The sequence below is a fragment of the Phyllostomus discolor genome, chromosome 8, assembly GCF_004126475.2.
Source record: "Phyllostomus discolor isolate MPI-MPIP mPhyDis1 chromosome 8, mPhyDis1.pri.v3, whole genome shotgun sequence".
NCBI classification, from domain to species: Eukaryota; Metazoa; Chordata; class Mammalia; order Chiroptera; family Phyllostomidae; genus Phyllostomus; species Phyllostomus discolor.
This window is the reverse complement of record NC_040910.2, coordinates 93,622,332-93,649,638: the sequence shown is the minus strand read 5'-3', so window position 1 is coordinate 93,649,638 and position 27,307 is coordinate 93,622,332. Positions and strand designations below refer to the sequence as shown.

The 27,307-nt window shown below is 37.7% G+C and overlaps 2 protein-coding genes across 12 annotated transcripts in view; both read left to right on the top strand.

Moving 5' to 3' along the window:
* Positions 1-13,979, top strand: part of PPM1D (protein phosphatase, Mg2+/Mn2+ dependent 1D) — a 39,064-nt gene extending 25,085 nt beyond the window's left edge. Inside the window, exons 4-6 of the mRNA XM_028519662.2 lie at positions 4,534-4,724; positions 7,926-8,168; positions 11,593-13,979. Of these exons, the coding sequence (XP_028375463.1) occupies positions 4,534-4,724; positions 7,926-8,168; positions 11,593-12,150 (992 nt within the window). The 3' untranslated portion in view covers positions 12,151-13,979. The remainder of the gene's footprint in view (positions 1-4,533; positions 4,725-7,925; positions 8,169-11,592) is intronic.
* A 6,114-nt stretch (positions 13,980-20,093) lies between these two features.
* BCAS3 (BCAS3 microtubule associated cell migration factor) overlaps positions 20,094-27,307 on the top strand; it is a 485,409-nt gene continuing 478,195 nt past the window's right edge. For 9 of the 11 annotated variants that reach the window (XM_036033603.1, XM_036033602.1, XM_028521954.2 and 6 more), the window contains exons 1-3: positions 20,094-20,195; positions 21,589-21,676; positions 24,405-24,459. In XM_036033603.1, coding sequence (XP_035889496.1) covers positions 21,606-21,676; positions 24,405-24,459 — 126 coding nt within the window. In that variant the 5' untranslated portion in view covers positions 20,094-20,195; positions 21,589-21,605. Of the gene's footprint in view, positions 20,257-21,588; positions 21,677-24,404; positions 24,460-27,307 lie in introns of all 11 variants that reach the window. The other 2 variants (XM_036033599.1, XM_036033606.1) reach the window with 2 other exon arrangements.

Below are 27,307 nucleotides of genomic sequence, written 5' to 3'. Positions count from 1 at the left end.
TTTTTTTTTTTTTAATGCTTACTCATTTAATCTCAAGGAAAGCCATGTAGATCCCCTGAGCTGGTAAAATAAAGGAACTGGCTAGCCTAAATTTGGCTACAGATACAAATCAATTCTAGGGATTTTGCTGGGAAATTTAAAACAACTTGAGCATTAAAACAATAATAACAGGAATAAATTATAACATTGAGGAAATAAAGACTCCATACAGATAGTAAAAAGGTTATAAAGAGGTAGGGGGGAGAATGAAAAGCTCCTCTTTAGTAAAGACAACTAATAAATGTAGTTAGGGTGTCCTAATTCTATCATTGGTTTTCAACCATCACAGTAAGTAACAGTTGATTCATGCAAGAATCATTAATGGATTCTAAAATATGACATATTTTGGCAGAGAACAGGATATTTCACACAGTTTCAAACTGGCACCATACAGATTAATCATCAGGTATTTAAAAAAAATAAGGTCACTTTTATAGTGCTGGTAGACAGCACTTTAACCAAATGATCAAGCTTGTCATTGCCAATAATGGGAGAAACTGATACTTTGTACCTCGTAATACAATAATCTGAGGAGGATACTGCTTCAGCAATGTAGTTCTGGCCAAGAAAAGCTGTAACCTGAACACAGACCTTGTATATCTCATGAGAACAGGAGGAAACAGACAAATCCCAATTAAGGGTCTTTCTGCAAAACAACAGGCCTGGACTCCACAATTGGCAATGTCCTGAATGACAAACACAAACCAAAGAACCTAGAGAATTTTTCTAGGTTAAAAACAATTTAAAAATATGACAACTAAATGTAATTAGTGATCCTTGAGTTGTTCCTAGGTATTAAAAAAGCATTATTGGGACAGCTGGGGAAATTTGAACCAGAATTTTATTTATATTACATAATAGTGGATAAATATGAAATTTATCCTGAGTGTGGTTATATGGAAGAACATCCTTATGATTAGGAGATAAATGCCAAAATTTTAATACTTAGAGAGGGGTCTTGATGTCTGCAACCTAATCTTATATTGTCCACCAAATATATATAAGCCATATCTACCCACAAATGGCAACATTATGTAGAAAATTCCAAAGAATATCCACAGAAGCTTCTAGAATTAGTAAATTAATTCAGCAAGATCACAAGATCCAAATTCAACATACGTAGTCAATCATTTTTATGTACTAGAAATGAACAATTCAGAATTGAAATTTAAAAAGCACCATTTATGACATGAACACTTAGGTATAATTGTAATAAAATGTGTTCAAGATTTGTATACTGACAACTATAAAACACTGCCCTGTCTGTTGTGGCTCAGTGGATTGAGCGCTGGCCTGCAAAACAAAAGTCGCCAGTTCAGTTCCTAGTCAGGGCATATGCTTGGGTTGTGGGCCAGGTCCCCAGTTGGCAGTGTGTGAGAGGCAACTGATCAATGTATTGCTCACACATTGATGTTTCTTTCCCTTTCTTTCTCCTTCCCTTCCCCTCTCTCTAAAGTAAATAAGTAAAATCTTAAAAAAAAAAAAAGCTATGTCACTATGAATGCTTGGCCACCATAGTTGATGTTTTGAAAAAAAAGGAAAAAAAAAACAACTATAAAACCACCTGTGAAAGAAATTAAGAACTATAACTATAGATATATCATGTTCTTGGATTGGCAGATATATTCTTAAAATGGCATTAATCTCCAAATGGATCTATAAGTTCAGTGCAATCCCAATCAAAACCCAGAGTTTCAGGGAGTTTTGGGTGGAGGGGGCAAAGAGGCAGGGGGAAATTGGGACAACTGTAACAGCATAAATAATAAAATATAATTTAAATTTTTAAAAAAGCCCTCAGTAGTGTGGCTCCATTGGGCATTGTCCCATAGACCACAAGGTCGCAGGTTTGATTTTCAGTCAAGGCACATGCCTGTGTGGTGGGTTCCATCCCTGGATGGGGCGCACAGGTGAGGCAACCTACTGATGTTTCTCTCCCTCTCTTCTTCTTCCCTTCCCTCCCTCTAAAATTAAATAAATAAAAATTTTTAAAAATACGGAGTTTCAGAAATACAAGCTGGGTAAAATTAGCCCTTCTTTAGGAAATGTACTGAGGTTTAGTGAGAAAGAAAGAGATTGACAAGGTACTAGGGACTAGTGATTTTGGAGTTGCTAGTAAAAGAGTAACTATGAGCTTGACAAGATGATTTTGCCAAGAAGTTTACTTAGTTTTTCTACTTTGCTTAGATAGACAGACAGACAGACAGACAGACATAGGTATCTCTAGAAGGATACATAAGAACAATAATTGTTTCCTAAGCGGAGAACTGGGAAGGACAGGGAAGAGAAGGGATATTTTTAAGAACATTCTTTTTATGGTTCACTGAAAGGGTGAATTCTTATCTCCAAAGATTGGTCGTATGATAGGATAAGTGCATAAATACGCCCTATTTTATCTCTAGAACTTTGTTCCATGTAACTGGCCATCATTCTGTTAGGTTTGGATGTAGGTACTTTCTTGGTCTAGGGTTAACCTTCCAGGAAAAGGGTTTTTAGGTAGCCGATAGGAGTCTTATTTGAAGTACAAGTTCTCCCATCTTATCTTCACAATTACTTTGTTTAGTCTTGGCCCTTTGCTCTTCCCTGCATAGTATATTTTTAAATTTATTTTTTTTACTTTTAACTTTTTTAATTTTTTAATTTTAATCATTGTTCAAGTACAGTTTTCTCCCTTTTACTCCCATTCCAGCCCACGCACCCAACCCTCCCCACTTCCCTCCCATTACCACCCTCCCCCTAGTTTTTGTCCATGTGTTCTTTAAATTTGTTCCTGTAAACCCTACCCATTCTCCCCTGAAATTCCCTCTTCTCTCCCCTCTGGTCACTGTCAGTCTATCCTCTATTTCAGTGTCTTTGGTTATATTTTGCTTGTTTCTTTGTTTTTTTTTGTTTAGGTTCCTGTTAAAGGTGAGATCATATGGTATTTGTCTTTCACTGCCTGGCTTATTTAGCTTAGCACAATGCTTTCCAGCTCCATCCAAGCTGTTGCAAAGGGTAGGAGCTCCTTGTTTCTTTCTGCTGCACAGAATTCCATTGTGTAAGTGTACCATAGTTTTTTAATTCATTCATTTATTGATGGGCATCTAGGTTGCTTCCAGCACCTAGCTATTGTAAATTGTGCTGCTACGAACATCGGGGTGCAAAGGTTCTTTTATATTGGTGTTTTAATGTTCTTAGGATATAATCTCAGCAGTGGAATTGCAGGGTCAAAAGGCAGATCCATTTTTAGTTTTCTGAGGAAGTTCCATACTGCTTTCCATAGTGGTTGTACCAGTCTGCAGTCCCACCAACAGTGTACTAGGGTCCCCTTTTCTCCACATCCTCTCCAACACTTGTTGTTTGTTGCTTTGTTTATGATGGCCATTCTGACTGGTGTGAAGTGGTATCTCATGGTGGTTTTAATTTGCATCTCTTTGATAGCTAGCGATATTGAACATCGTTTCATGTGTCTTTGGATTTTCTGTATGTCTTCCTTGGAGAAGTGTCTGTTCAAGCAAGTCCTTTGCCCATTTTTTAATAGGGTTGCTTGTCTTCTTAGAGTGGAGTCATGTAAGTTCTTTATATATTTTGGAGATGAAACCCTTGTCTGAGGTATCATTGGCAAATATGTTTTCCCATACAGTTGGTTCTCTTTTTATTTTGATACTGTTTTCTTTAGCTGTGCAAAAGCTTTTAATTTTGATGAGGTCCCAGTTGTTTCTTTCCTTTATGTCCCATGCTCTAGGAGATATGTCAGTAAAAAAGTTTCTGCGTGAAATATCTGAGATTTTCCTACCTACGTTTTCTTCTAGGACTTTAATGGTGTCACGGTTTATATTTAAGTCTTTTTAAATTTATTTTTTAAAAGATTTTATTTATGCCCTGGCTGGCGTAGCTCAGTGGATTGAGTGCGGGCTGGGAACCAAAGTGTCCCAGGTTCGATTCCCAGCCAGGGTACATGCCTGGGTTGCAGGCCAGAACCCCCAGCAACCGCACATTGAATCCCTCTCTCTCTCTCTCTCCCTCTCTCTCTCTCTCTCTCTCTCTCTCTCTCTCCCCTCCTTCCCTTCCCTCTCTAAAAATAAATAAATAAAATCTTTAAAAAAAAAAGATTTTATTTATTTACTTTTAGAGAGAGGGGAAGGGAGCGAGAAAGAGGGAGAGAAACATCAATGTGTGGTTGCCTCTTACATGACCCCAACTAAGCACCTGACCCACAACCCCGGCATGTGCCCTGACTGGGAATCGGACCAGTGACCCTTTGGTTCGCAGGCCAGTGCTCAATCCATGGAGCCACATCAGCCAGGGCAGAAGACATACTTTTTATGAGGATAAGGCAGTTACCGTAAGTCTAGTTTGCCAGGAAGCTTTTTTCATATAACCTGAGTGAATTTTGAGTGTTATCAAATACTTTTCTGCACCTATTGAGATGAACATGTAGATTTTTTCCTTTAATCTGTTGATGTAATATTACTAGTTTGGAAATAATACTTCTTGCTTCTGTTCCCTGTCTGGCAGGTGATTTGTGGAGTTATGATTTCTTCAGTGGTGAATTTGTGGTGTCACCTGAACCAGACATAAGTGTCCACACTCTTGATCCCCAGAAGCACAAGTATATTATCTTGGGGAGTGATGGACTTTGGAATATGATTCCACCTCAAGATGCCATCTCAATGTGCCAGGACCAAGAGGAGAAAAAATACTTGATGGTGAGAAGTGACTCAATAATTTTTTTTCTTGAAGATTTTATTTATTTTCAGGGTTGGGGGGAAGGAGGGAGAAAGAGAGGGAGCGAAACATTGATGTGTGAGGGAAACATCAGTTGGGTGCCTCTTGCATGCCTCCAACCAGGGACCTGCCCGCAGCCCAGGCACATGCCCTGACTGGAATCAAACCGGTGACCTTTTGGTTCACAGAGTGTCTGTCACTCAATCCACTGAGCCATACCAGCTAGGGTGGGTTTAGAATTCTTTTATGATGAGAAAGAGAGATACATTTCAGTGACGTGATGAGGCCAAAAGCCAGTTCATAGTGGATTGGGAGAACCTATTTATAAATGCCAAAGTGTTTTTAGAATGAGTATTGAAGGAAGCATGCATATAACAATATTTAGAACGAGTGTTAGGAAAACTGATGGGGAGAAGATAGAAAACTGGGGAAGATTGCTTAAGGAAGTTTCATGGATAAGAGTGATAATTGAGCAAGTCTTAAAAGTGGGGTTGAGTTTACCTGGTAGTAGATTACAGCAGCTTTCCAGGCAAGAAATGGGATGTGTAAAGTCAGAGGAGAGACATGACATATTCAAGTTTCACAAGTAGCTTGATGCTACTGGAGGGTAGGAACCAAAAGGTTTTGAATAGTCTGTTTTGAAGTTAGGTCTTACAGCAGGTAGTAGAGACTTATTGAAAAGCTGCATTTTGAAAAGCTTATCCATTGCTTTCCAAATGGAATACGAAATAGAGGGTAGATGATAATAGATGTGAGGATTCTATTTATCAGAAGCCCCTTAACAAAATTAAACTGATGCAAAGCTGGCAATGAAAGAGAATGGGTGGCAACAATAATTAGTAAAGAATCCCTGAGAGAAGGTGACTTTCAATAAGGCTGGGGTTGGGGGGTGTGGTCATACTTATAAGGTCTATGTCTACTTCTCTTCACATATTGATTCTTATTGGTAGTGTAACTGATTTGATTTTTATTAATGGATCTCTTAGGCATCTTCTTTGGAGGCTGCAACACGAATGGTAGAATTGATAGTACTTGTTTTTTTTTAAGGAGGGAGAATATGATACAGAAATTTCTAACTGGTGACTTGTAGCTGTTATCTAGAAGAAATGCCCTGGCTGGTGTGGCTCAGTGGATTGGGTGCTGCCCTGTGAACTGAAAGGTCCCTGGTTTGATTCCCAGTCAGGGCACATGCCTGGGTTGCAGGCCAGGTCCCCACTTGGGGGCTTGCGGGAGGCAAGTGATCGATGTATCTCTTGCACATTGGGGTCTCTCTCCCTCTTTCTCCTTCCCTTCCCCTCTCTCTACCAATAAATAAATAAAATGTTTTTTTTTTTTATAAGAAGAAAAACATTTGGGGGAGAGGGGAGATAATTAGTTCAAATGTAGGCATGTTTAAATTGGAGGTACCCGTGGTTCATCTAGACATTGTCAGTAGACAGAAATATTTGAGAGAAAAGCCTGGAAATACTAATTTGAGTGCTAACAGGAGTTAGGGAAAGCTGTGGCAATTTATGAGATCACCTAGTGAGACAGTATGATGGAAGGAAAGGACACAACATTGGGGAGGGGGTTCAAATCAGCAGAAATGGTGAGCTGAGAGGAAATTTTCAGTAATGTAGTAGAATGGCTTATAAAGATTTTTTCCCCCATGGAAATAGAGGCACACTGAAAAAGCGAAAATTCAAGGAGTTTTCAGTGAGATACTGTTTGCAGAATGATGAACTGTATACTGGGGAATGTGATCGGTTCATGGGTTAGAAATTAATGCTGCCTTTGAATAAATATTCTATACATAAAAAAAGAAATCAATGCTACCTTTCATCAGTTGTGAGGTGCATGCTTTTTCATATGAGAAAGTTGGGGGGAGGAGTGCAAATCATTGGGAATGCAAGGGTGACTTAATGTTAAAGTTTTAAACAAAGCAGTGGGGAAGAGTTATTTGTAGTTTGCCCATCATTAATGTATAGAAATACTACATTGTACCCCAGATCAGACAACCCCAAGTAAAGATTACTCCTTGTTTTTGCCCAAGGAATGGATGAAAAAAACCCAGTTCTATATCCAGTTTGAATATATATAGTTAGGGATACAGATGACAAGCAAATGACTTACAGTACATTATAGGTATATTTTCTATAATGCTTATAGTGCTGTATAGTACATTATAGAGTATATAATACATTAATAGTACATTAGTATTTCTGTAGTATACATTAGAATATTTTATTACATTATATAAAATAACATAATTTTTTTCTACTTGTAGTTCATGATATATTGCTTTATCAACAAATTCCACTCATTTTCATCATTCATTTATTTCTAGAGATACTTTTTAAGACACATAGCCCTATTTTCTAGAGCATATAATTTTCATCTCTGTTCTCTGAAACTCAGCAATTATTGAATCCATGTGTGATGCTGAGTTTTCCAAGCTACATTTATTTGCATAACATGAGGTCATTTAATTTTTTTTTTTACTCTTCCTGTTGGTATGTATTTGCTCTCTATGTCATAACAACTTATGTGTTGCTTTTTTCCTCATATGATGACATTGACCATTTTAAAATATAGTTTAATAATCATTTATTTCCTTGCCCCTGAATTTTGTTCATATGCTTTGACAATTTTTATTTTCGGTCATTGTCTTTGATTTTTCAGAAGTTTCTATTTTAGGAGGAAATCGGCCCTTTGCAATGAGTATTTTTACCATCCCTGATTTTATCTCATTTGTGAATTGTTTATCTTTCAATTTTTCTTTTAACAATGACTTGATGTTTACTTCCCTTTTTAGGTAACTTCTATATAACATTGCCTTAATAACTATGTAACTTTTTTGCAGTAACTGTAATTAAGTTTACACTGAAAACACATTTCTTGCTATCAGAAAGACAAAAATTCAGCTGAAATTTAACCACAGGATAAGGCCTTATTTTATTATTTATTAAAATTTAGAGTAGTACAAGGGGGAAAAATTGGGACAACCATAATAGCATAAACAATAAAGTTTTTAAAAATAAAATAAAATTTAGAGTAGTATTGTTTAACAGTTTTGGGATCTGTGGATAATGTTTGAAATTTAATTTATTTAGGCCATATTGAACACCTAATTTTTAATTTATACAGATGTAGTGGTGACTAAATTTGAATTGTTGCTTTCCTTCTCCTTCTTTTAAATACAGGGTGAACATGGACAATCTTGTGCCAAAATGCTTGTGAATCGAGCACTAGGCCGCTGGAGGCAGCGTATGCTTCGAGCAGATAATACTAGCGCCATAGTAATCTGCATCTCGCCAGGAGTGGACAGCCAGGGAAGTTTCAGTAATGAAGATGAGCTCTATCTGAACCTGACCGATAGCCCTTCCTATAATAGTCAAGAAACGTGCCTGATGACTTCTTCTCCAAGTTCTACACCACCGGTCAAGGTATATAGTTCTATAGTGTTTAAGTTGTTTTAGTTCTATAGTATTTATGACAGTTTCTTAGGTTAGTATTGCCTGAAAACAAGTGTTCAGATTTCTTACATAATGAAACTTTGGCTTTCAACTAGTTTCAAGAAAGTGATGAATCTCTTATTGTCACTTATTGTCAACTTATTGTCAGTGAGCCATCTTCATACCAGTACTTACTAATCTGAATGCTGTGTACAGCAGCTAATGGAAAGGTGGGTTAGATGTTGTCCCTGAAGAATATATATATTTTAAAGACTTTATTTATTTGTTTTTAGAGATGGGGGAAGGGAGGGAAAAAGAGACAGAGAGAAACATCAGTCAGTTGCCTCTCACATGTCCCCAACTGGGGACCAGGCATGAACCCTGCTTGGGTATCACACCGGTCACCTTTTGGTTCTTAGGCCTGTGCTCAGTCCACTGAGCCACACCAGCCAGGGCACCGCTGAAGAATATTAACAATATTAATGTTTGGAATTTATTGATCCCCTTTTAACACTATGTATATTTGTAGTCATTTCTCTTTGAAAACCCTTGAATACTAATGCAGATTAAACTCTTTTAAAGTCTCTTCATTATTCTTTGAATGTTGGGAAGGAGTGAGCATATGTTCTTCTGAGTATTTGCCTATTTTTCAATTTGAATGTATCCATCACTTTCATGTCCCCTAATGTATTTGTATGGGGCTAACTGACTTATAGGCAGAATAGAGAAGGAAGCATGAGAGAGTGAAGTAAGGGTAAGGGAACAGGATCTTTTGATAGGAATAAATATTCTTAATATTGATCTCAGATAAAAAATGGTTGCCATCTGCTGATTAGTGTTAGTAAAATTATACACAGATTGCACATAAAGTATGTTTTAAAATTATTTCTAAAGTTCTGAGAAATAATGATCTAATAATCATAATAAAGATGAAATATATGTATGCATTAACTTATATGTAGGCATGGTTTTTGTGAGCCAATTGGCCCCACCCAAAAATGGGAAAATATTTAGAGCCATTTACAATACTTAGTATTGTTGGCTTTGACCTAACAAATAAAGGCTAATTAATTTCTGCTCAAGATTCTGTGTTTGGTTTTGTTTCCTTTTTTATTTTAAATCTTTATTGACTTGACAGTGAGTACTCACAAGTATCTCTGATTTGTTTCATTGTTATAATAATCCCATGTGTGGTGACATCTATAGAAATATAATATTTTGGTTAATTTTGAATGGTTTTTAAGACTTACCCCTATTTAGACTAGACATTTGAGACTAGGTTTATATTTATAGATATGTCAGCTTCTGTGTGAATCTAAGGTAAGTCAGAAGTCAGATCTTTGTTTTGGGTGGAGTAGTGAAAATACCTCTGGTTAATGATATATTATAATGGCATGAATTTCTTTCTCCATCCTTTCTTGAAGGCCAAACTAAGCTGTTTTTACAACCAAGAGAGCTATAGGAAGGACTAAGGAAGAGAATTCTTTCAGCAAATTAACACTTAGGTTCTTTTGCTATCTGGGCACAATTATAATTAGTTGTTGAATGTTGGATTGATAAATGGAGTGAGAAAGTTGATCTCTGAAGTAGTGAGGAGGTGATCTCTCAGTATCACAAATGTTGTATGGACATGTAAGTAGGTTTAGCGACACTAAGTAATTAATCTGGTGTGAGTCTAAGAAGCCCAAGCAGTTGCTCGTGCTAACAGATGCAATGTATTACCACAGAATGCCAATAAAAAAGGAAGGGAAAGGAAAAGCTCAAGGAGAAAGTGGGGGGGAGGGGGGAGGAAAGCCAGCACACCTGTAGTGAGAAAATAATAATAATTATGAATTTAAAAAGACACACCAGTGAAATCACAATAAATAGTGTTAACTTTGAAATCGTCCCATTGTTTTTCTTTTAGAATGGATTCCCATCTAACATTTAACGTTGTTATACAAACTAGAGCAGTACGTTTTATTCCTATCAATTTCTTGATGCCTGTATTAGTGACTTGGTGTTTTGGTAGTAGGAAGCCTTCTATATACAGAACTTACTGCTGCCTGGTCTTGTTGCAAATCCTTTTTCTATATTTAAGCAGGATGAACTGTTGTTCATCAGCTGCTTATGACCAGATACAGTTTTTATACTCAGCTAGGACATGCTTGTGACCAGGGTGGACACTGGAATCAACCTAAAACAGAGGGATAAACTCACATACAATTCTTGTTGTCATATTATTGAAAGTCATGTGCAAATATTCTAGAACAGAAACCCTTGTTATCCTTTCTGCACACTCGCACTTTGAAATAAGGTTGCTGCCCTCCATTTAGTCAGTGTTAAAACAGATAAGAAGAATTGAGCTTGAATAAAAACTGTGCAGTGTAAAATAAATAAATGAACCAATGACCCCAGAAAGAAGTATATTCTTAGTAAAGTAAAGTAAAATAAAATAAAATAAGGAAGAAATCTTTTGGGGGCAGTACCAAATTAGGAATTAGGGTTTCCCACCTTCATTCTTCATTTGATCCAAAGTCAATCTATTTCTTTTTTGGTAAAGCATCTTTATATTTATGGTTAGATTGAAATCTTCTTAGGTGGCTTTAATTTCCCTTTCTTTTTTATTATAGAAACATTAAAGGGAACTTTTTTTTTAATATGCTATTTTATATAGTACTTTTTTGAAAGGTCTTTATTCCTAGTGGATTTTATATCTGAGGAAGACCAGGCATATGTCCTCACCATTTTATAAAAGAGTTTACTTGGCCTTTTCAGAATATATTAATACCCAAGGTAGGCTCAATAAAAAAGATTTTTTTTCCAGAAAAAAAATATTAATATATTAGTAACTTTTTTGATGAAGTGAGGAAGCAACTGAGGGATGTGTTACATACTTGTCAGGGGAGATAGCATTTATGCTTCCACTCTGTCTTTGAGAAACACAAGACAATGATTTTGTAGGGTATGGTTACAGTGGAAGATTGGGTTTGACAGAAGAATGTTCTTATCTGTCTGGAGATGGGAGGATATTCTAAGTACATGTAGATCTAGAGCAGTGCAGCAAACGGAGTGGTGCACATCTGAATCACCCGGGAAGCTTCTTAAAAACAATACCTGAAAGTTCATTTATGATTCTTACTGCTTTGAGGGGTGTCCCCACCATGTTCAGCGAGTCCTGCTCTTCTCAGATCACAGAACGGTATCTAGTGTTTGGATGATGGGTGCAAAACAATGTGAGTTTCCTCATGACGTAGTAGCTTCAAGGTTGCCCTTTACATTTTCCATTTTACTAAATTTTCGGAAATTGGACTATGGAAAGTAGGAAAAAGCCAAATGTGTCACTTATTCTAATGAAACCCTTTCATTTCTCTAAGAGTTAGGTTCAATTCTAGGATAAATTATTTCTTATTTGGTTTACTTTTTTGTTTTTCAGTCACTGGAGGAGGACCCTTGGCCAAGACTGAACTCTAAAGACCATATACCTGCCCTTGTTCGTAGTAATGCCTTCTCAGAGAACTATGTAGAAGTCCCAGCTGAGGTAGCTGGAGGGAATGTCCAGGCTGCAGTCATACCCTCTAAAGATCCAGAGCCACTTGAAGAAAATTGCACTAAAGCCCTGACTTTAAGGATACATGATTCTTTGCATAATAGCCTGCCAGTTGGCCTTGTGCCTACCAATTCAACAAACGCCATTGTGGACCAAAAAAATTTAAAGATGTCAACTCCAGGTCAAATGAAAGCCCAAGAAGTTGAAAGAACCCCTCCAGCAAACTTTAAACGGACATTAGAAGAATCCAATTCTGGCCCTCTTACGAAGAAGCATAGACGAAATGGTTTAAGTCGAAGTAGCAGTGCTCAGCCTGCAAGCCTTCCCGCAACCTCGCAGCGAAAGAACTCTGTGAAACTCACCATGCGACGAAGACTTAGGGGCCAGAAGAAAATTGGAAACCCTTTATTGCACCAGCACAGAAAAGCTGTTTGTGTTTGCTGAACTGTATCTGGAAAATGGTTTCTTTCCCTATTTAGGATATGAAGCTTTTTGGAGTTGGTGCTGAAGGCGAACTTTTTAAAAAGGCACACGAAAAAGTAATATGCTGTTTGACTTTTTGGAATTCAACAGTTTAATCCAATCCTAAACTGTGTACTTGCTTGTATTATAAATGTGAATTCTGTAGATGTTAGGGTATACGTTGCTGTAAAATGTGTGTAAATTTGTATCCTTCACACAAACTCAGCCTCTTACCCTGATACACAGTAAATATAACAAGAGGGCTAAAGGTTTAAAAAACAAATCAAAAGACTATTAGATTTTAGAAGTACATTAACTTTTAAAAATAGTTATTGAGTCATTTGTGATGAAAACTATACAACTTTTTAAAGTAAATTATTAAGCAAATTGGAAAGGTGATGTATTTTCATAGTGATCTGTGTTCTACTTAATGTTTCTTAGAGACTATTGTCTTTTAAAAATTATTTTTAATTTCTAATTTCATAATTTTTCATAGAAGCAGAAATAGCTGGGTATTAGTCTCCTTTCCTCCTTAAAATACTATGCAGTATCTCTTATTTCAGTAGCATTTTTCTAAAAAAATAATAATCAGATATACTCACTAACTATTTGGAATAGAAGGTGTGCTTTCCTAAAAAATGCCCTTTCAGTTATCCCATTCTGTGGCATTATTAGGTCTGAAAGTAGTTACCCTCTTCTAGTGTTTGCATAAAATATGTGAAGTTTTTCTTGCTATTTCTTGCTCAATAAAAGATGGTGCTGCTAATTCCCAACATTTTTTAAATTATTTTATATATCATACAGTTTTCATTGATTATATGGGTATATGTTTGTTCATCTAATAAATCAGTGAACTGTTTGTGATGTTGCTGGATTTTTATTGTTGGTTTTAATGATTATATTAACTTTCTGTTGTGCCATGATCGTGCTTTCAGAGTAACTTAAAATACATGTAATGTTTATTTTTGCACTCTTAACTTTAAATTAGAATACATCAGCGCAGGCTAAATAGCTAACAATAAGAATATAGTTAAGTCATGGCTTGTAAGCATTCGATGACATTTATAACAATTAAAAGTGAATAAAACTGCCCTGGTTGGTGTGGCTCTGGATTGAGTGCTGGCCTGCAAACCGAAAGGTCGCTGGTTCGATTCCCAGTCAAGGCACATGCCTAGGTTGCAGGCCAGGTGCCCAGTTGGGGGTGTGCAAGAGGCAACGGATTGATGTAACTCTTGCACATCGATGTTTCTCTCCCTTTCTCCCTCCCTTCCCCTCTCTCTAAAAATAAATAAATAAAATCTTTTTTAAAATGTGTAAAGCTTTGTTAATATAGGAAAATAGCTAAAAGAAGCTAATACTAAAACATTAAGTATGTCATTGTGGTGTGGTGTGTTGTTACCCAATGAGAATACTTTTAAGTTTGTTAATTTACAAGAAGACCTCTCGTTGAGATGTTCGAATGAAATGTTGTAGTAGAATACCTATAGTATTCTAGGTACTGCACAATTAGAAGCATACCAGTTTCCATAAGAAAATTGAGAACCAGTGGTCTGGGTAAAACATTAATTGTGGTTAGTTTTTAAAAAGGATTTTTGGATAATTGTTTGTTTTTCAGATCTATCCAAGATAGAGACATAGCAACTAAAAGGCACTTTGGGAGTCAATTTGTTGTGAAGGGTTTTTCATCTTTTAGACCTGTGATACCTTTGGAATGTTATCTGCACCAAGTAGAAATTCAATAAATCTGAATGTATATCAAAGAAAGGAAGATCCATTTAGCTACTTCGCACTTTTTCTACCAGTGTTTTTTTGTTTTTGTTTTTGCTTTTTTTTAGTTTTAGAAAGGGGAAGGGAGGGAGAAAGAAAGGGAAACATCAGTATGAGAGAGAAAGATCAGTTGTCTCTTGCACACCCCCAATCAGGGATCTAGCCTGCATGTGCCCTGACTGGGAATCAACCTTACAGTTTGCCATAGGACACCCATCCCACTGCGCCACACCAGTCAGGGCTCTCTCGGTGGTTTTAAACAAAGTAATCTAATGCTATATCTATATGAAATTAAAATTTCCATTTGACTAGAGTAATGGATTAAGTAATCTTTGATGCAAAAAATGCCACAGCATTAACTCATATATCACATGTTTAGTCCAATTACATGCCATACTAGTAGCTGTCTGATACTGGAAATGTTTGTGTATGGATCCTAGAGCTATTTCAGACCTATTCTTTAAGGAGTTAAAGATGTTATGTAATCACAAGTGTTTTAATGTTTTAAAATTAAATTTTATTTGCCTATGTAACAGATTTGTATGATATAAAATTTATGATATATAAAATGGTACCTAATGAGAAAACATCACCTCAGTCCCCAAAGCAGCTATCCCCTCCCTCGCTTTTTTGTGTTGAGTGATAATCCATGCATAGATATGCAACTATCCCTGTTTTTATCTCTCAATCTTTTTAAAGTTATTTACATATCAGTACATCACACAGCCTCCTCATTCTTTAGTATTCTGTCTAGTCTGTGGATATATAATTTGGCCATTACTTATGTCCACTAAAAGGAAAACACTTTTTAAATCATTTTTTGTTATTGTGTTACAGTTGTCCCAATTTTACCCCCTCCGCCTATCCCACCCATGAAACACTATTTTTTTCCTTAACTTATACGATATTTATGACACCAGATGTGTGGGTTTTCCTACAGCAGACAATGCTCTCATTTCTGCAGACACCAACTGGATGCCCTACAATTCAATTCTGATACTACCTATGTGAAGTAATCAGATCTCACAAGACTACCCTCACTTCACATACAAATTACAGTCACATACACTTGATCAATTGACTGTAAATCAGGATTTCAACAACCCCTTCCACAGATTTGATAATTTGCTAGAATGCTCACAGAACTTGAGGAAACATGTTTACTGGTTTATTATATAATAAAGGATACAGATGAAGAGATGCATCAGGTGAGGTTCAGAAGGGTCCCAAGAGCAGGAGGTTCTGGTCCCATGGGTTTGGGGTGCACCACCCACCTAGCATGTAAATGTTCACCAGCCTGAAAGCTCTGTGAACCCCATAGTTAAGGTATTTTTCTGGAGGCTCCACCATGTAACCATAGTCAATTATTAATTCAGTTTCCAGCCTCTTTTTCTCTCAGGAGGAATTGGTCTGGTGAGGCTGAAAATTCTGCTGTCCAGCTTTCCCATGCTGAAACCGTCCTGGAGCCCACTAACATTATGGTCTCATAAGGACAAAAGATGCTCCTATCAGTAAATTCCAAGGGATTCAGAAGCTCTGTGTCAGAAAGGGGTCAATGACCTATCTCTGCACCCAGCACTTGCCCTCTCTTGGGAAAGTAAAAACTGCTTTCTGGGGGACGGGATGGGGGGAAGGTCAGTAACCAAAGGCAAAAGATGCCTCTAACACCTGTAGTTACCTAGGGAATGACAAAGGTTTTTCTCTTTTTAAGATTTTATTTATTTAATTTTAGAGGGGAAGGGAGGGAGAAAGAGAGGGAGAGAAACCCATGTGTGAGAGAAACATCAGTGGGTTGCTTCTCTCACATCCCCAACCCGGGACCTGGCCTGCAACCCAGGCATGTGTCCTGACTGGGAACCAAACTGGAAACCCTTTGGTTCACAGGCTGGTGCTCCATCCACTGAGCCACACCAGCCAGGGCAAATGACAAAGGTTTTAGGAACTCTAGCCAGGAGCCTGGAAAAAAAATGTTTATTTTATATCAAAATGTGATATCCACACACTGATTCTTTTCAATATATATATATATTTTAAAATTTTTATTTAGAGAGAAACATGGATTTGTTGTTCCACTTATTGATGCATTCATTGGTTGCTTCTTATATGTATCCAGACTGGAGATCAAACCCACAACCTTGGCATATTGGGTCAGTGCTCTAACTGAGCTAGCTACCTGGCCAGGGTGCTTTTCAATATTTTGCAGAACAGGTAATTCTTGACCTATTTATTTTATGCCTCAAAGATTAAAATATGTATTAGTCATACAGTACTGTATAGAAATGGCTAAAAATTTAGCAGCTTAAAAAAAACGGCCATTTCCAGTTTCTGAGTGTTAGGAATCTGGGAATACTTTGCTAGGTTACAGTTCCGTGTGTTTGCAGTCATCTGAAGGCTTTATAGGCGCTGGTGGGTCTGCTTCCCACAACACATATCTGTTGGTAGGAGGCCTCATTTCCTAGCCATGTGTGCCCCTCCGTAGGGCTTCTCACCATCCATCCATTAACTTTTCCCCAGGGCAAGTGATATCAGAAACAGCAAAGCAGAAAACACAATGTCTTTTGTAACCTAACCTCAAAAGTACCACATGAATTAGGCTGTATTTTATTAGTCACAGTCTAAATCAGATTAATGTAGGAGGAAACCACTCGCTGTGAATACCAAAATGTGTCATTATGGGTCATCTTGGAGGCAGTCCATCACAATTTAGAAAGAATATAGGGTTTTTAGTATTGCTTTCTTAAGATGTATACTAGGTTTGCTTTGGTAACAATGTTAATGTTATTTTTATTATCTCCCAGATATTTGGAAGATTGCTCTAATGGAGTGAGGCATTTTAAATGTATCTTTCCCTTAAATACAGGGGTGGGCAAAAATAGGTTTTATTATTCGTATGGAAAATAATACAATAATTAATAAAGTTTTGTGTTTCTTGTACTCACAACTGTAAAGCCAAGTCTCCTTCTGTCAATATAAGTTTTTTTTTCAGATATTTTTTAAAACTTTTAAAAAAAGATTTTATTTAGACTGGAGCTGGAGTTACCACGGCTGCTGGCACCAGACTTGCCCTCTAACGGATGCTCGTTTGAGGATTTAAAGTGGACTCATTCCAATTACAGGGCCTCACAAGAGAAATAAATAAATAAAATTTATTTATTTTTAGACAGAGGGGAACTGGAGGAGAAAGAGGGAATGAAACATCTATGTGTGGTTGTGTCTCGAGCGCCCCACCAGGGACCTGATCTGCAACCCAGGCATGTGCCCTGACTGGGAATTGAACTGGCTGCCCTTTGGTTTGCAGGCCAGTGCTCAATTCACTGAACCACACCAGCCATGGTATTTTTCAGATTTTAAAGCAATTTTTATTCAGGGTTAAATGGGGAAGGTAAAATATGTCCTGGGTATCACTAAAACAGTTGATGACACTAATTATTTTTTTTGTCAATAGTTTTACTTTCTGGTATCTTTAATTATAAATACCAGCTCTAGATTTCAGGATAAATCGTTGGGGTTCTGAAATGTAATTTTTCCTGTTAATGAATAAGCATTATGGGAAATAGAAACAAATAATCCCTTATTTCAAAGAGCTTACATTTTATCTAAACAGCCAAGAGAATTATACACTAATCAACTAGATAACACCTACAAAGTAACATTAATGTGTCAGAGATAAAGGGCAACCACAGTTGATAATGTGCCTGGGACAGTCCTGTTTTATCTTAAAAAAATTAATAGAGTCCCATTTCAAGAAGGTTTTCTGAGTAGAATGATAAATTATGTGGTCACCTTTTAAAAACCTTGTTATTTTTCCTTTTACTTGACTGCAAGTTAAAATATTAATGTTCATCATTGTTCTATGTGAGATCAGATTATTTTACCAGTTTAAATCATGTAGTTATTGTTTTAAATTTTTAAAATTTATTGTTTTTAGAGAGGAAGGAAGCAAAAGTGAGAAACATGATTCGATGTTCCATTTATTTATGCATTTGTTGGTTGCTTCTCATGTGTGTTCTGACCAGGGACTGAACCACAACCTTGGTATACTGGGAGGATTCTCTTGCCAGCTGAACTACCTGGACAGGGCCCAAATCATGTGATTATTATCCAATGTTTTGGGTAGCCAGGGTGAGCAATGGTTTGCTTGAGGCTAAAAAAAGAATCTAATACTATCAAAACAAACACAATAAAATATAAAGTGACCTTAAAATTTGGTTTGCATACAGATAGTGCCCTGACACTTCCCCGAGGGCTTTAGGAGAAGCAATTTTAGTTGTTAGTAATTTAATACACTGGACATTGTAGCAACTGGAAGAACACAGGACTCTGGCTTGAACTCACACTTTCTACACTGAAAATGAGTTTCCCAGCTGGGATTGCTCAGTCACAAGAACAGACTGTTGAAAGTTTTCCCAGGTCCCATTACTTTGAAATGGCTCAGGAACTGGCCATATGTACTAAGCATTCACAAGTTACTTCCATTCAGAAAAGATTACCATAAATTTTATTTTCTATTTGAAGGCTCTTGAGAGAATCACACTATCTCTGTAGAGAAAAGTAATTGGAGGACTTAGAATTAGTTCACTGGTTAATTAGTAATTCGTTAAATTGGATAAATTTCTAACTGGTTGTTAGAATATTAAATTTATTTACTCCTATAAAAATCCTATAAGGTTCATAATATTCTTTCTACAATTTATGAAGGATGAAACCAAGACAGAGGAATTCATCCCCAAATCAATGGCAACTACTTGATTGGTTGGAAATGTGAAGCAATAATATTCATCTGACCAGTTTTCTCTTAAAGCCATACCCATGATGATAAGACTCAAGGATATTTTTTATTTTAGTCACTCCTGATAAACAACAAACTTGAAGAAATAAAAAGTATCTGAAATAGAAACACAACGTGGAACTTGACCAGTGTTCACCCTATCTTTAACTGCCATCACTCAGTTGCTCAAGCCTGAAACACAGGCGTCATCCTTGATTCTCTTTTTCCTCTATCCCACATCCAATGGATTATAAAGTTCTTTCAGTTCTCTCTTCCAAAGTGTTCTGAAATTGACGACTTTTCACCTCTACTGCTTGACTTCCGGGCTCAGTTTTAGACAGGTCTCCCACTTGGTCTACCGAAAAAATAGCCTCCCTGCTTGATCCACTGCGTCCACTCTTATCCCCTCCCTCACAAAAGCTTACTTTCTGTTTACTGCATACAATGATCTTTTAGAAATGCAAATATACCATCATGAAACCTCCTAGCTTAAAGTCCTTCAACAGATTCTCAACCTAGAATAAAATGGAAGTTCCTTATAATTCTATACAAGACCATAGTCCATCTGGCCACTGCTTACCTCCCCTAACTAGTTTTCCATCACCTTAAACTTAGTTCACTTTGCTTAAACCATAGTGTTTTTCTCGTTTTTCCTCAAAATTCATTCCCTTCTCAGAGCCTTTGTTCAATAAATCGATAAATGTTATCTTTATTGTACAAAAATGTAACTGACGAAACAGCACCAGTTAGATATTGAGCTCTTCCTTACGACAGGCAGAAGCAGGGAAGGAAGGAGTCAGGCGTGGTCCATAAACCTACATCAAATTGACAGGATTACTCGCCGCACCCTTCATTCACATCGGCACATCCTCGGCTACAGGATTGCTCACCACCCTCAGGCAGCCTGGGCTCCCGGAAGGTAAACACATCTACAAAGGCGGGGTAGAAGGCGGGCTCGGAATGGGTAAGTGGCCAGCTAAAAGTGATTGGCAGCTGCCATGTCCACGTGCTTTGAGCTTCGAACCAGCTGTCGCGAGAATTCGATGTAAACAGACCAGTCCCGGGGTCCTGGGATTCCCAGCCTGAGACGCTCAGGTGTGGAATACAGGAGTGTGCAGCGTTATGCTTTTTGACAAAGCCAAGGAGGTACTGTCTGCAATGGAAATTAGACGTGTCTGTAATTCCTCCCCACCTGCCGGCAATCACGACCGAACCTGACACCTTGGTTTTGTCCAAATTTACATACTGTTTTGTTTTTCCTGGAGCCCCAGCGGATTGGATAATTTCAGGAGGCGGGTCCGCTTCTTTTCTACTTGCTGGTTGGCGAAGCTGACCTCTAAGGGCGGTTCCCGGGTTTAGCCAGTTTGCTTCTGGGATTGGCTAAAATGGTAGTTCCGCTGAGGCGTGGTAGGAAGTGGTAACTGTCAATCTCGGAGAGACTCCAAACAGTGAGCCTTGAGCTGGAGAACAGCGTTTACCGGCGGGGCGGCCGGTGAGAAGGCTGGCGGGGCTGTGGCTTTGGGAAGGCTTGGGGAGGACCGGGGCCAAGCAGCGTGAGGAGAGAGGGCTTGACTAGCAGGAATTCGGCGAAGGAGAGCTGTCGAAATTGGAGGGGGAGGGGAGGAAGCAAGGGCAAGGGGCCAGAGGGCGGCCGGGGGCAGCGGTGGCTGCGTGTTGGAGGTTAAGGGGTTAGCACTTTGCTGGTGTCTTTCAGGAGAGTGGGGCCTGAGCGACTGGCCAGGGTCGTCCTCTGGACAGGGCTCTCATAGGACAGTGCTTGGGAGGTTTTTTTTTTTTTTTTTTTCGGAAATAAAGGGTGGTATAGAAATGGGAGGGCTGAGGGGCTGGAGGTGAAGGTACCCATTGAGGAAGGGGTTCCTGGGCTAGTTGGGGCAGAGGGTGTTTTGGTTGTAGCAGATGGGACTTATCATTTTGGAAGCTGTCAAATAAGGTGATAGAATGTACCTGCTTAGAAGTGAGGGTTTTAGGGGCTCACAAGATTAGTTCCAGGCTGTGGGCTCTCCTGAGCCCTGTAAGAGATATTTAATATTCCTGTCAGTCCTCCTTTAAACCTTAACCAAGTACACTCCATGCTCTTAAAACCTCCCCAATGGATCAGATGCTTATTAGACATTCAGGGGGCAGGATTCAGTGACCTGACAGGAAAGGATAAGGGGCTTCTAATGTCATAAGTTTATTACTTAGACTCTGGTGATTAGGTTTTAGTAGCAGAGGGTTAACAAAATCGATTTTAAAAATCCTTAAGTATGATCATGCAGTCTTTTTTAAAGAAGATATGACATATAACATATTAGTTTCAGGTATACAACAATGATTTGATACCTGTATATTTTTGAGAAATGATCACCACATTAAATCTAGTTAACATCCATCATATAGTTACAACATCCTTTCTTACAGATCACCAGCAGTCTTATTGGTATTACCCTACTGTTCCATTTGGTCTTGAAATATTGTACCATGTGTGTTTTCGCTATCTCAATATAAGATTTCAGTACATTTTAAAATTTTGGTTTACAAAGGTAGCACATTTGTTTTTATGAAGCGCTCCTGTGCTAGACTTCCCAACCATGATCTAGTTCTCCTACCTTTCTAATTTGTATCAACAGTAGATCAAAGGGTCCAGCAAGAGCCTTAACTAGTTTTGTAGTTCTGAGGTTTGGCTCAAATAAAAAAAATCTCAGTAATTATAAATTTTTCTTATCCCCTGCCTTTTCTCTTTTCTGGTATAATAGGAATTGCTGGGAAAGTTTCCTACATTTTAGGCACTTTTGACAAGGGATCGCTAGTGAGCAACCATAAACCTTTTTTCCCTACTTCCAGCAATACTGATCCATTTTTTCTAATTTTTGCTTTGGAAACAGGTTTTGTGAATGAAGCTATGGCTACAGATTCCCCCAGAAGACCCAGTCGCTGTACTGGTGGAGTTGTGGTTCGCCCCCAGGCTGTCACGTGAGCAAATTTCAGATAAGCCCAATAGCTGAAGAAAAGATAACTCAGAATAGTAACTAACTTTCAGGTTTCCTTTCTGAACAGTGATTACTTTTGTAGAATCTACTTGATTTTGGCTTCACAGGATGATAAATGCCGTTGCTAAGGCCAAATAAAAGGGATAATTGGAGTGTCAAGTTGATGTGTTCAGCACAGAGTACCTTGTAAAGCACTGTGCTAAATCCTAAAGAGTAATGTTTTTTCATACTTTTGGTTTAACAGTCAAAGGATTATTAAATCAATTTATTGGATTAGGACCATTATTTAGAAAAGAAAGTAGAATCTAATAGAAAATATAGTTAGTATTGTCTTGTGTAACACATAGATATATTCATATGTATGTGTATGTTTACTAGAATGTGATGTAAAATGTATCTCATTCTAATGTCTCAGTCAGAAAGTTTCAAAGTCAATATAAAGAGTACATTTCTATATTTTAAGCCTTTTGGACAAAGCATATATATTTTCTAAAAGCATATCATCTAATGTGGTTTTAAGATATGTGTGCTTGAAATTACGATAATTAATAAAAAAGATGCTAGCAAAACAGCATGAAAATTTAGAGGGAGTGTTTTTGTTGGAGTATTTAGTGGGAGTATTTTAGTATTTTAAATCCAAAAAGGTTTCATTGAGAAGCTAACATTTATGATATATTTCAAAGGCTGAATACTGTTTGGGCAGTTAGAATCGAAGGTACGTTTTAGGCCCCTTGAGGGCCTAAGGGGATAGAGTGAGAAGATGTGGGCAAGGCAGGGTATTTTCGTAAATGAAATATAGAAAACTTAGCTTATTTGAAGTAGGTTGGGGTGGACAGTTCCGACCCTAAATACCTGGCTATAGAGGTGAAACTTTTTTGCTTTTTAAAATATGCATAAGGGAATTATAGCATTTTTTATTATTTCACTAGGGAAGTTTAGCATATTACATAAAGATTGCCTTCTCAGACTATCAAAAGTTTATGTGTAATATAATATTTTACTACAGTACTTTTTTTTTCCCTCTTGCATTTCCTAAGGCTATATGTCTTTATTAACTATGAACCATGGCAGTAAGTTAGTAAGCATGTTTTTAGCCATGAGTTAGGTACTATTTCACTCTTCATTTTATAGGTGAGGAGACTCAAGTAGAGAGGAGTTAAGTAAATTTTTCTTGGTAACAGCCAAGAAGGTGTTCAACATTTATTGTTTTATGTTATACAATCCATAATTTTTGTGGGTTTTTGAAAATTTACTTTTCTTTTTAATTGTTGTTCAAGTAGTTGTTTCCATTTTCCCGATACCACTTTCTCCCACCCCACCCATCCCCAGTTTTTGTGGTTTTTAAAAAAAAATCTTTACTAAGTACTTTTTAACAATACTTGAGCATCTACTCCATGCCTGAAGTACTGGCTTATAGATTCTGGAGGTATAAGGTAAATATGAGGGATGGATTTCTTTCTGTGATAGAGTTTATTTACATTCATTCTAGTGGGGGAAACAGTACATAAGCAAGACAGTTGCAGGCTCTGGTCAGTGCAGCTGCAGTGTGCTGGGACAGAAATGACCATGGGGAGTATCACTTAAGGCTACCAGGAAAGGCTTCTCTGAGGATGTAATACTTTAGTTTGGGGGTCTGAAAGGGAAGACGGCTTATGGAAAGGACTTGAGGTAGTAGCTGGCTTAGAGGTCTTGATTAAAAGAACTTGATGTAATCTAGGAATTGAAGTTGTATGTGACTGAGGCAGAGTAAATTAGGAGAGTGGCAGAAAAATGAGTTTGGAGAGGTAGGCCTAGTCAAAAAAAATTTTTTTAGGCTCTAATTAGTTTTGTAGGTATGTAAGGTATATTTTTAAAATAGGATTTAGGATAACTCATTATTTTCTTAAATGTAATTTTTTTAAAAAGCTTTTATTTATTTATTTTTAGAGAGAGGGAAGGGAAGGAGAAAGAGGGAAATGTAAATGTGTGGTTGCCTTTCGAGCGCCCCCTGAGCGTCCCCCTACTGGGGACCTGGCCCAAAACTCAGGCATGTGCCCTGATGGGGAATTGAACCAGCAACCCTTTGGTTCACAGGCCCATCCATGTTCAGTCCACTGAGCTACACCACCCAGGGCTGTTTTCTTAAATGTAATTTTTTATATCTCTATGGAGTTAATTTGATTTGGTATTTTGAAGATTTTTTTCTCCTTTTGCAGATATCCATATACTTCCCTTTTAAAACACCTTAGTGTTCTTGTGCATTTTAATCTTCTCCCATGTCTTATCTATGGCAGAAAGTCCCTGTAGAAAAATGCAGATTCATTTTTCTATATACGCATAAGGGACTAGGTTCTTAATGAGTTTAAAGATAAGGTCACTAAAGACCGAGTCATCAGCAACAGTTTTTGTTCTAACTGGGGCATTCTGCTCTGACTCAAGAGGAAGGTCCTGCCTTAGCCAAGTCTTATGCCATCTCTCTTCAAGTATGAGTTAGAAGTCATCTATATCAAACTTGGAGAGCATGACTTTTCAGAAGAGATAATGTTTAAAAATGTTAACATCTCATTTGCATTTAATAACATACAGTGAAACTTTATCAGGTTATATGAGTTGGTCTTTTTTCTCCCTTTTAAAAAATATTATGAGCGACTTTCTTAGGGCTTATAGAAAGAGCTTTTCCATGTTTGCCTTCATCTGTCATGGTAAATTTTATCCAATTTACCCCTTTACAGGGAGCAGTCTTACATGGAAAGCGTTGTGACTTTTCTACAGGATGTTGTGCCACAGGTAGGTGTCTGTGTTTTCAGAAACAGTAGGTTTTACCATTGGCCAGGGAATGTTCTGTTTCCTAAACTTGATACTGGTATCATAAACTTTAAAATGACTTGATGTTTCAGCATGCTGGACATTGGCATGGTGGAACTATACTTGTTATTTATTAGATATGCCTTAGTTTTGTGCCAAAAGTGGCTCAATTATTATTCCTTAGGACTTGCTCTCCTAAGAGGATTCAGGTGAGAGGTGGGACTTGGGACTCTCTAGTGGGGTTCTGTTTCCAAAGTCTTCCTCTTGTCACAGTTAAATGTTGCTTGTCTGACATGAGACAAGCAATATATGCTTTGCATTTCATTAACTAGATATTATGTTAACTAAATACTCCACTGAGCACAAATCTATGTCTGAGCACAAATCTACGTCTCTTTCATATTGAGCAGTATTTTTATGCCACATAGAGTCTGCCTTGTTACTCTAACCTATGAGAGAGTAAACCCCTTACCCTGCCCTTTACGTATGTGTGAAGTGAAGCAGGAGAGCTAGCCTCCTAGGATTATCTCTAGTGCACTGTTGCCCATACGTAACATATGTATCACTTGGCACACTTGTTAAAATCGATAATTTCTGGGCTCCTCTTCCAGAGAGTTTGATTCAGTGGAATTGAGGTGGCATCTAGTAACGTGTGTCTTTAGGAAGAATCTCAGATGGTCCTTATGAAACAGCAGTTTTGGGAAGCACTGTTTAGTGGAACTGTGGAAGTGGAAGGTTTTCTGTTTTCTCTGACTGCTAATGTGTATATAACTGCACTGTTCAAAGAGAACATTCATAGATCCAGTGTCCCAGTTTTATGAGGGAGTCCTAGAAAACACTAGAATCTAGATTTCAGTTGTATTAAATAGTATTCATCATATACCAAGGAATGTTGGTATTTCTTTATTATGTTCAGTCAATTTTAATGAAAATAGGTCACAAGGACAAGGCCTCTAGATCTGCAGGGCATGCAAGGAGAAACACGTGCTTTTCTTTCTTGAGGAACTTGATTAGTAAGGGAAGTCAAATTTCTTGAAACAACCAGAGGCAATAGGAGCAGATCAGTTAGTGTTACACATGGTAGCACAGAGTGAATATTTAAGTACAAAGGGAATACATGGAAAAGAAAGAGTGAAAGAGTTAAGTCCCAAAGGTCATTGTAAGAAGTGTCAATGGAAATAGATGGAAAGGCTGTGTATTTGATGTTGAAGGAAGCTAGAGAGCTGGGTGTAGTGGGCAGCAGGGTCGTTGTGGCTGGAGAGCATCTTCTATTCCGCAGAGAACGCCAGACTTAGGTCTTCTATGAACTGCTCCTTTCTCATCCCTGAGCCCTGGCATGAGGCTAGTTCCGAGGAAGGGCCTTTAAAAAATTTTGTAGTTTGCCCTCCCCTAGAGTGCCTCTTTATCAAATTTTTACAAAGGTGCCTTTCATGCTAGTGGAAACCCTGCATAACAAGCTGTTCTGGTTGCTGGAAGAGAAAGGGTGTGAGCAGGGGCTTTGAGGGAATAGTTAGAGTTTTTAAGAGTTAGAATTTCATTTAAGAAATTTATGTTGTGCAAGTCATTATTCTAGTTACCGTGGAAAGAAAGCAAAAATTCAGGCAGCAGACATTCACTTGAGCACCTGTTATGGACTTGTCACTGTTTTAAGTTAAGGGGATACTCTGTGCCCATCCTTAAGACTTCCTGTCTAGTGCAGAGTTGGCAAACTGTTTCGGTAAAACACTAGGTAGAATGAGCTTTGCAGTTCACATAATCTCTCTAGAAACTACTCAGCACTGCTTACTTTATAAAGCAAAGGGCATGGCTATATTAAAATAAAACTTATGGGCACAGGAGGTAGGCCAGAGTTGGTGACTCATGGTTTTTTTTTTAGGTTTCAATTTTATTTTTAATTATAGTTTACATTCAGTATTATTGTGTATGAGTCTTAGGTGTACAGCATAGTTTTTTCTACATTTAATCCAGAATCCCCCACTGGTACTTTGTGGTCACACATTTGGAAAATATTTTTTCTGATGATATCACATTCCACCTCCTGCTGTATTCTGGGAATCATCAAATTCATGGAACCTGGAAATCATTCTTGGGGTCTCTAAATACTCCCCAAGGGGAGTAAATGTGTCAGACCAGCATCAGCTGAATAGAGTAGATTCCCGTTGTGTTTAAGAGATGTCATCAGTGGCTGATAGAAGCCCTTAGCTGTGCCCTTTGGTCTAATAGTTGTACTTATGGAAAGTACAGAATAATTAAGAATAATTTAACAAAGAAAAAGTTAAAGCTCAGATCTTTTTCATTTTTGAAAATTTAACATTTTTTAGTGTAAAAAATTGTAGTTGGCCCAAATGTCAAAAGCAGTCAAGAAAATTATGATGTATTGTGCCTATAGAGCAATTTGCTGTTATTATACTTTTGACAGCAGTACACAGTGGAAGTTTTTTATTGCAGTGAAAAAAATAAAACAACACAACATATCTACAGTGATCCTAGCTGTGTCTGTTTTTTTTATTTTATTTATTTTTTGAGAAAGGGAAAGGGAGAGAGAAAGAGTGAGAGAGAAACATCAAAGTGTGATGTTTGCCTCTCACGCGTCCCCCACTGGGGACCTGGCCTGGAACCCAGGCATGTGCCCTGACTGGGAAGTGAACCAGCGACCCTTTGATTCGCAAGCTGGCACTCAATCCATTGAGCCACACCAGCCAGGACCCTAACTGTGTGTTTTAAAATTCAACAATAACTCATGAATGTGTAGATGTGTTAGAAACCAAATAAAGAATAAAAGGAGAAATAAACAAATCCTGTCAGTAATGGAGTAAAAGTTTTGACTGAA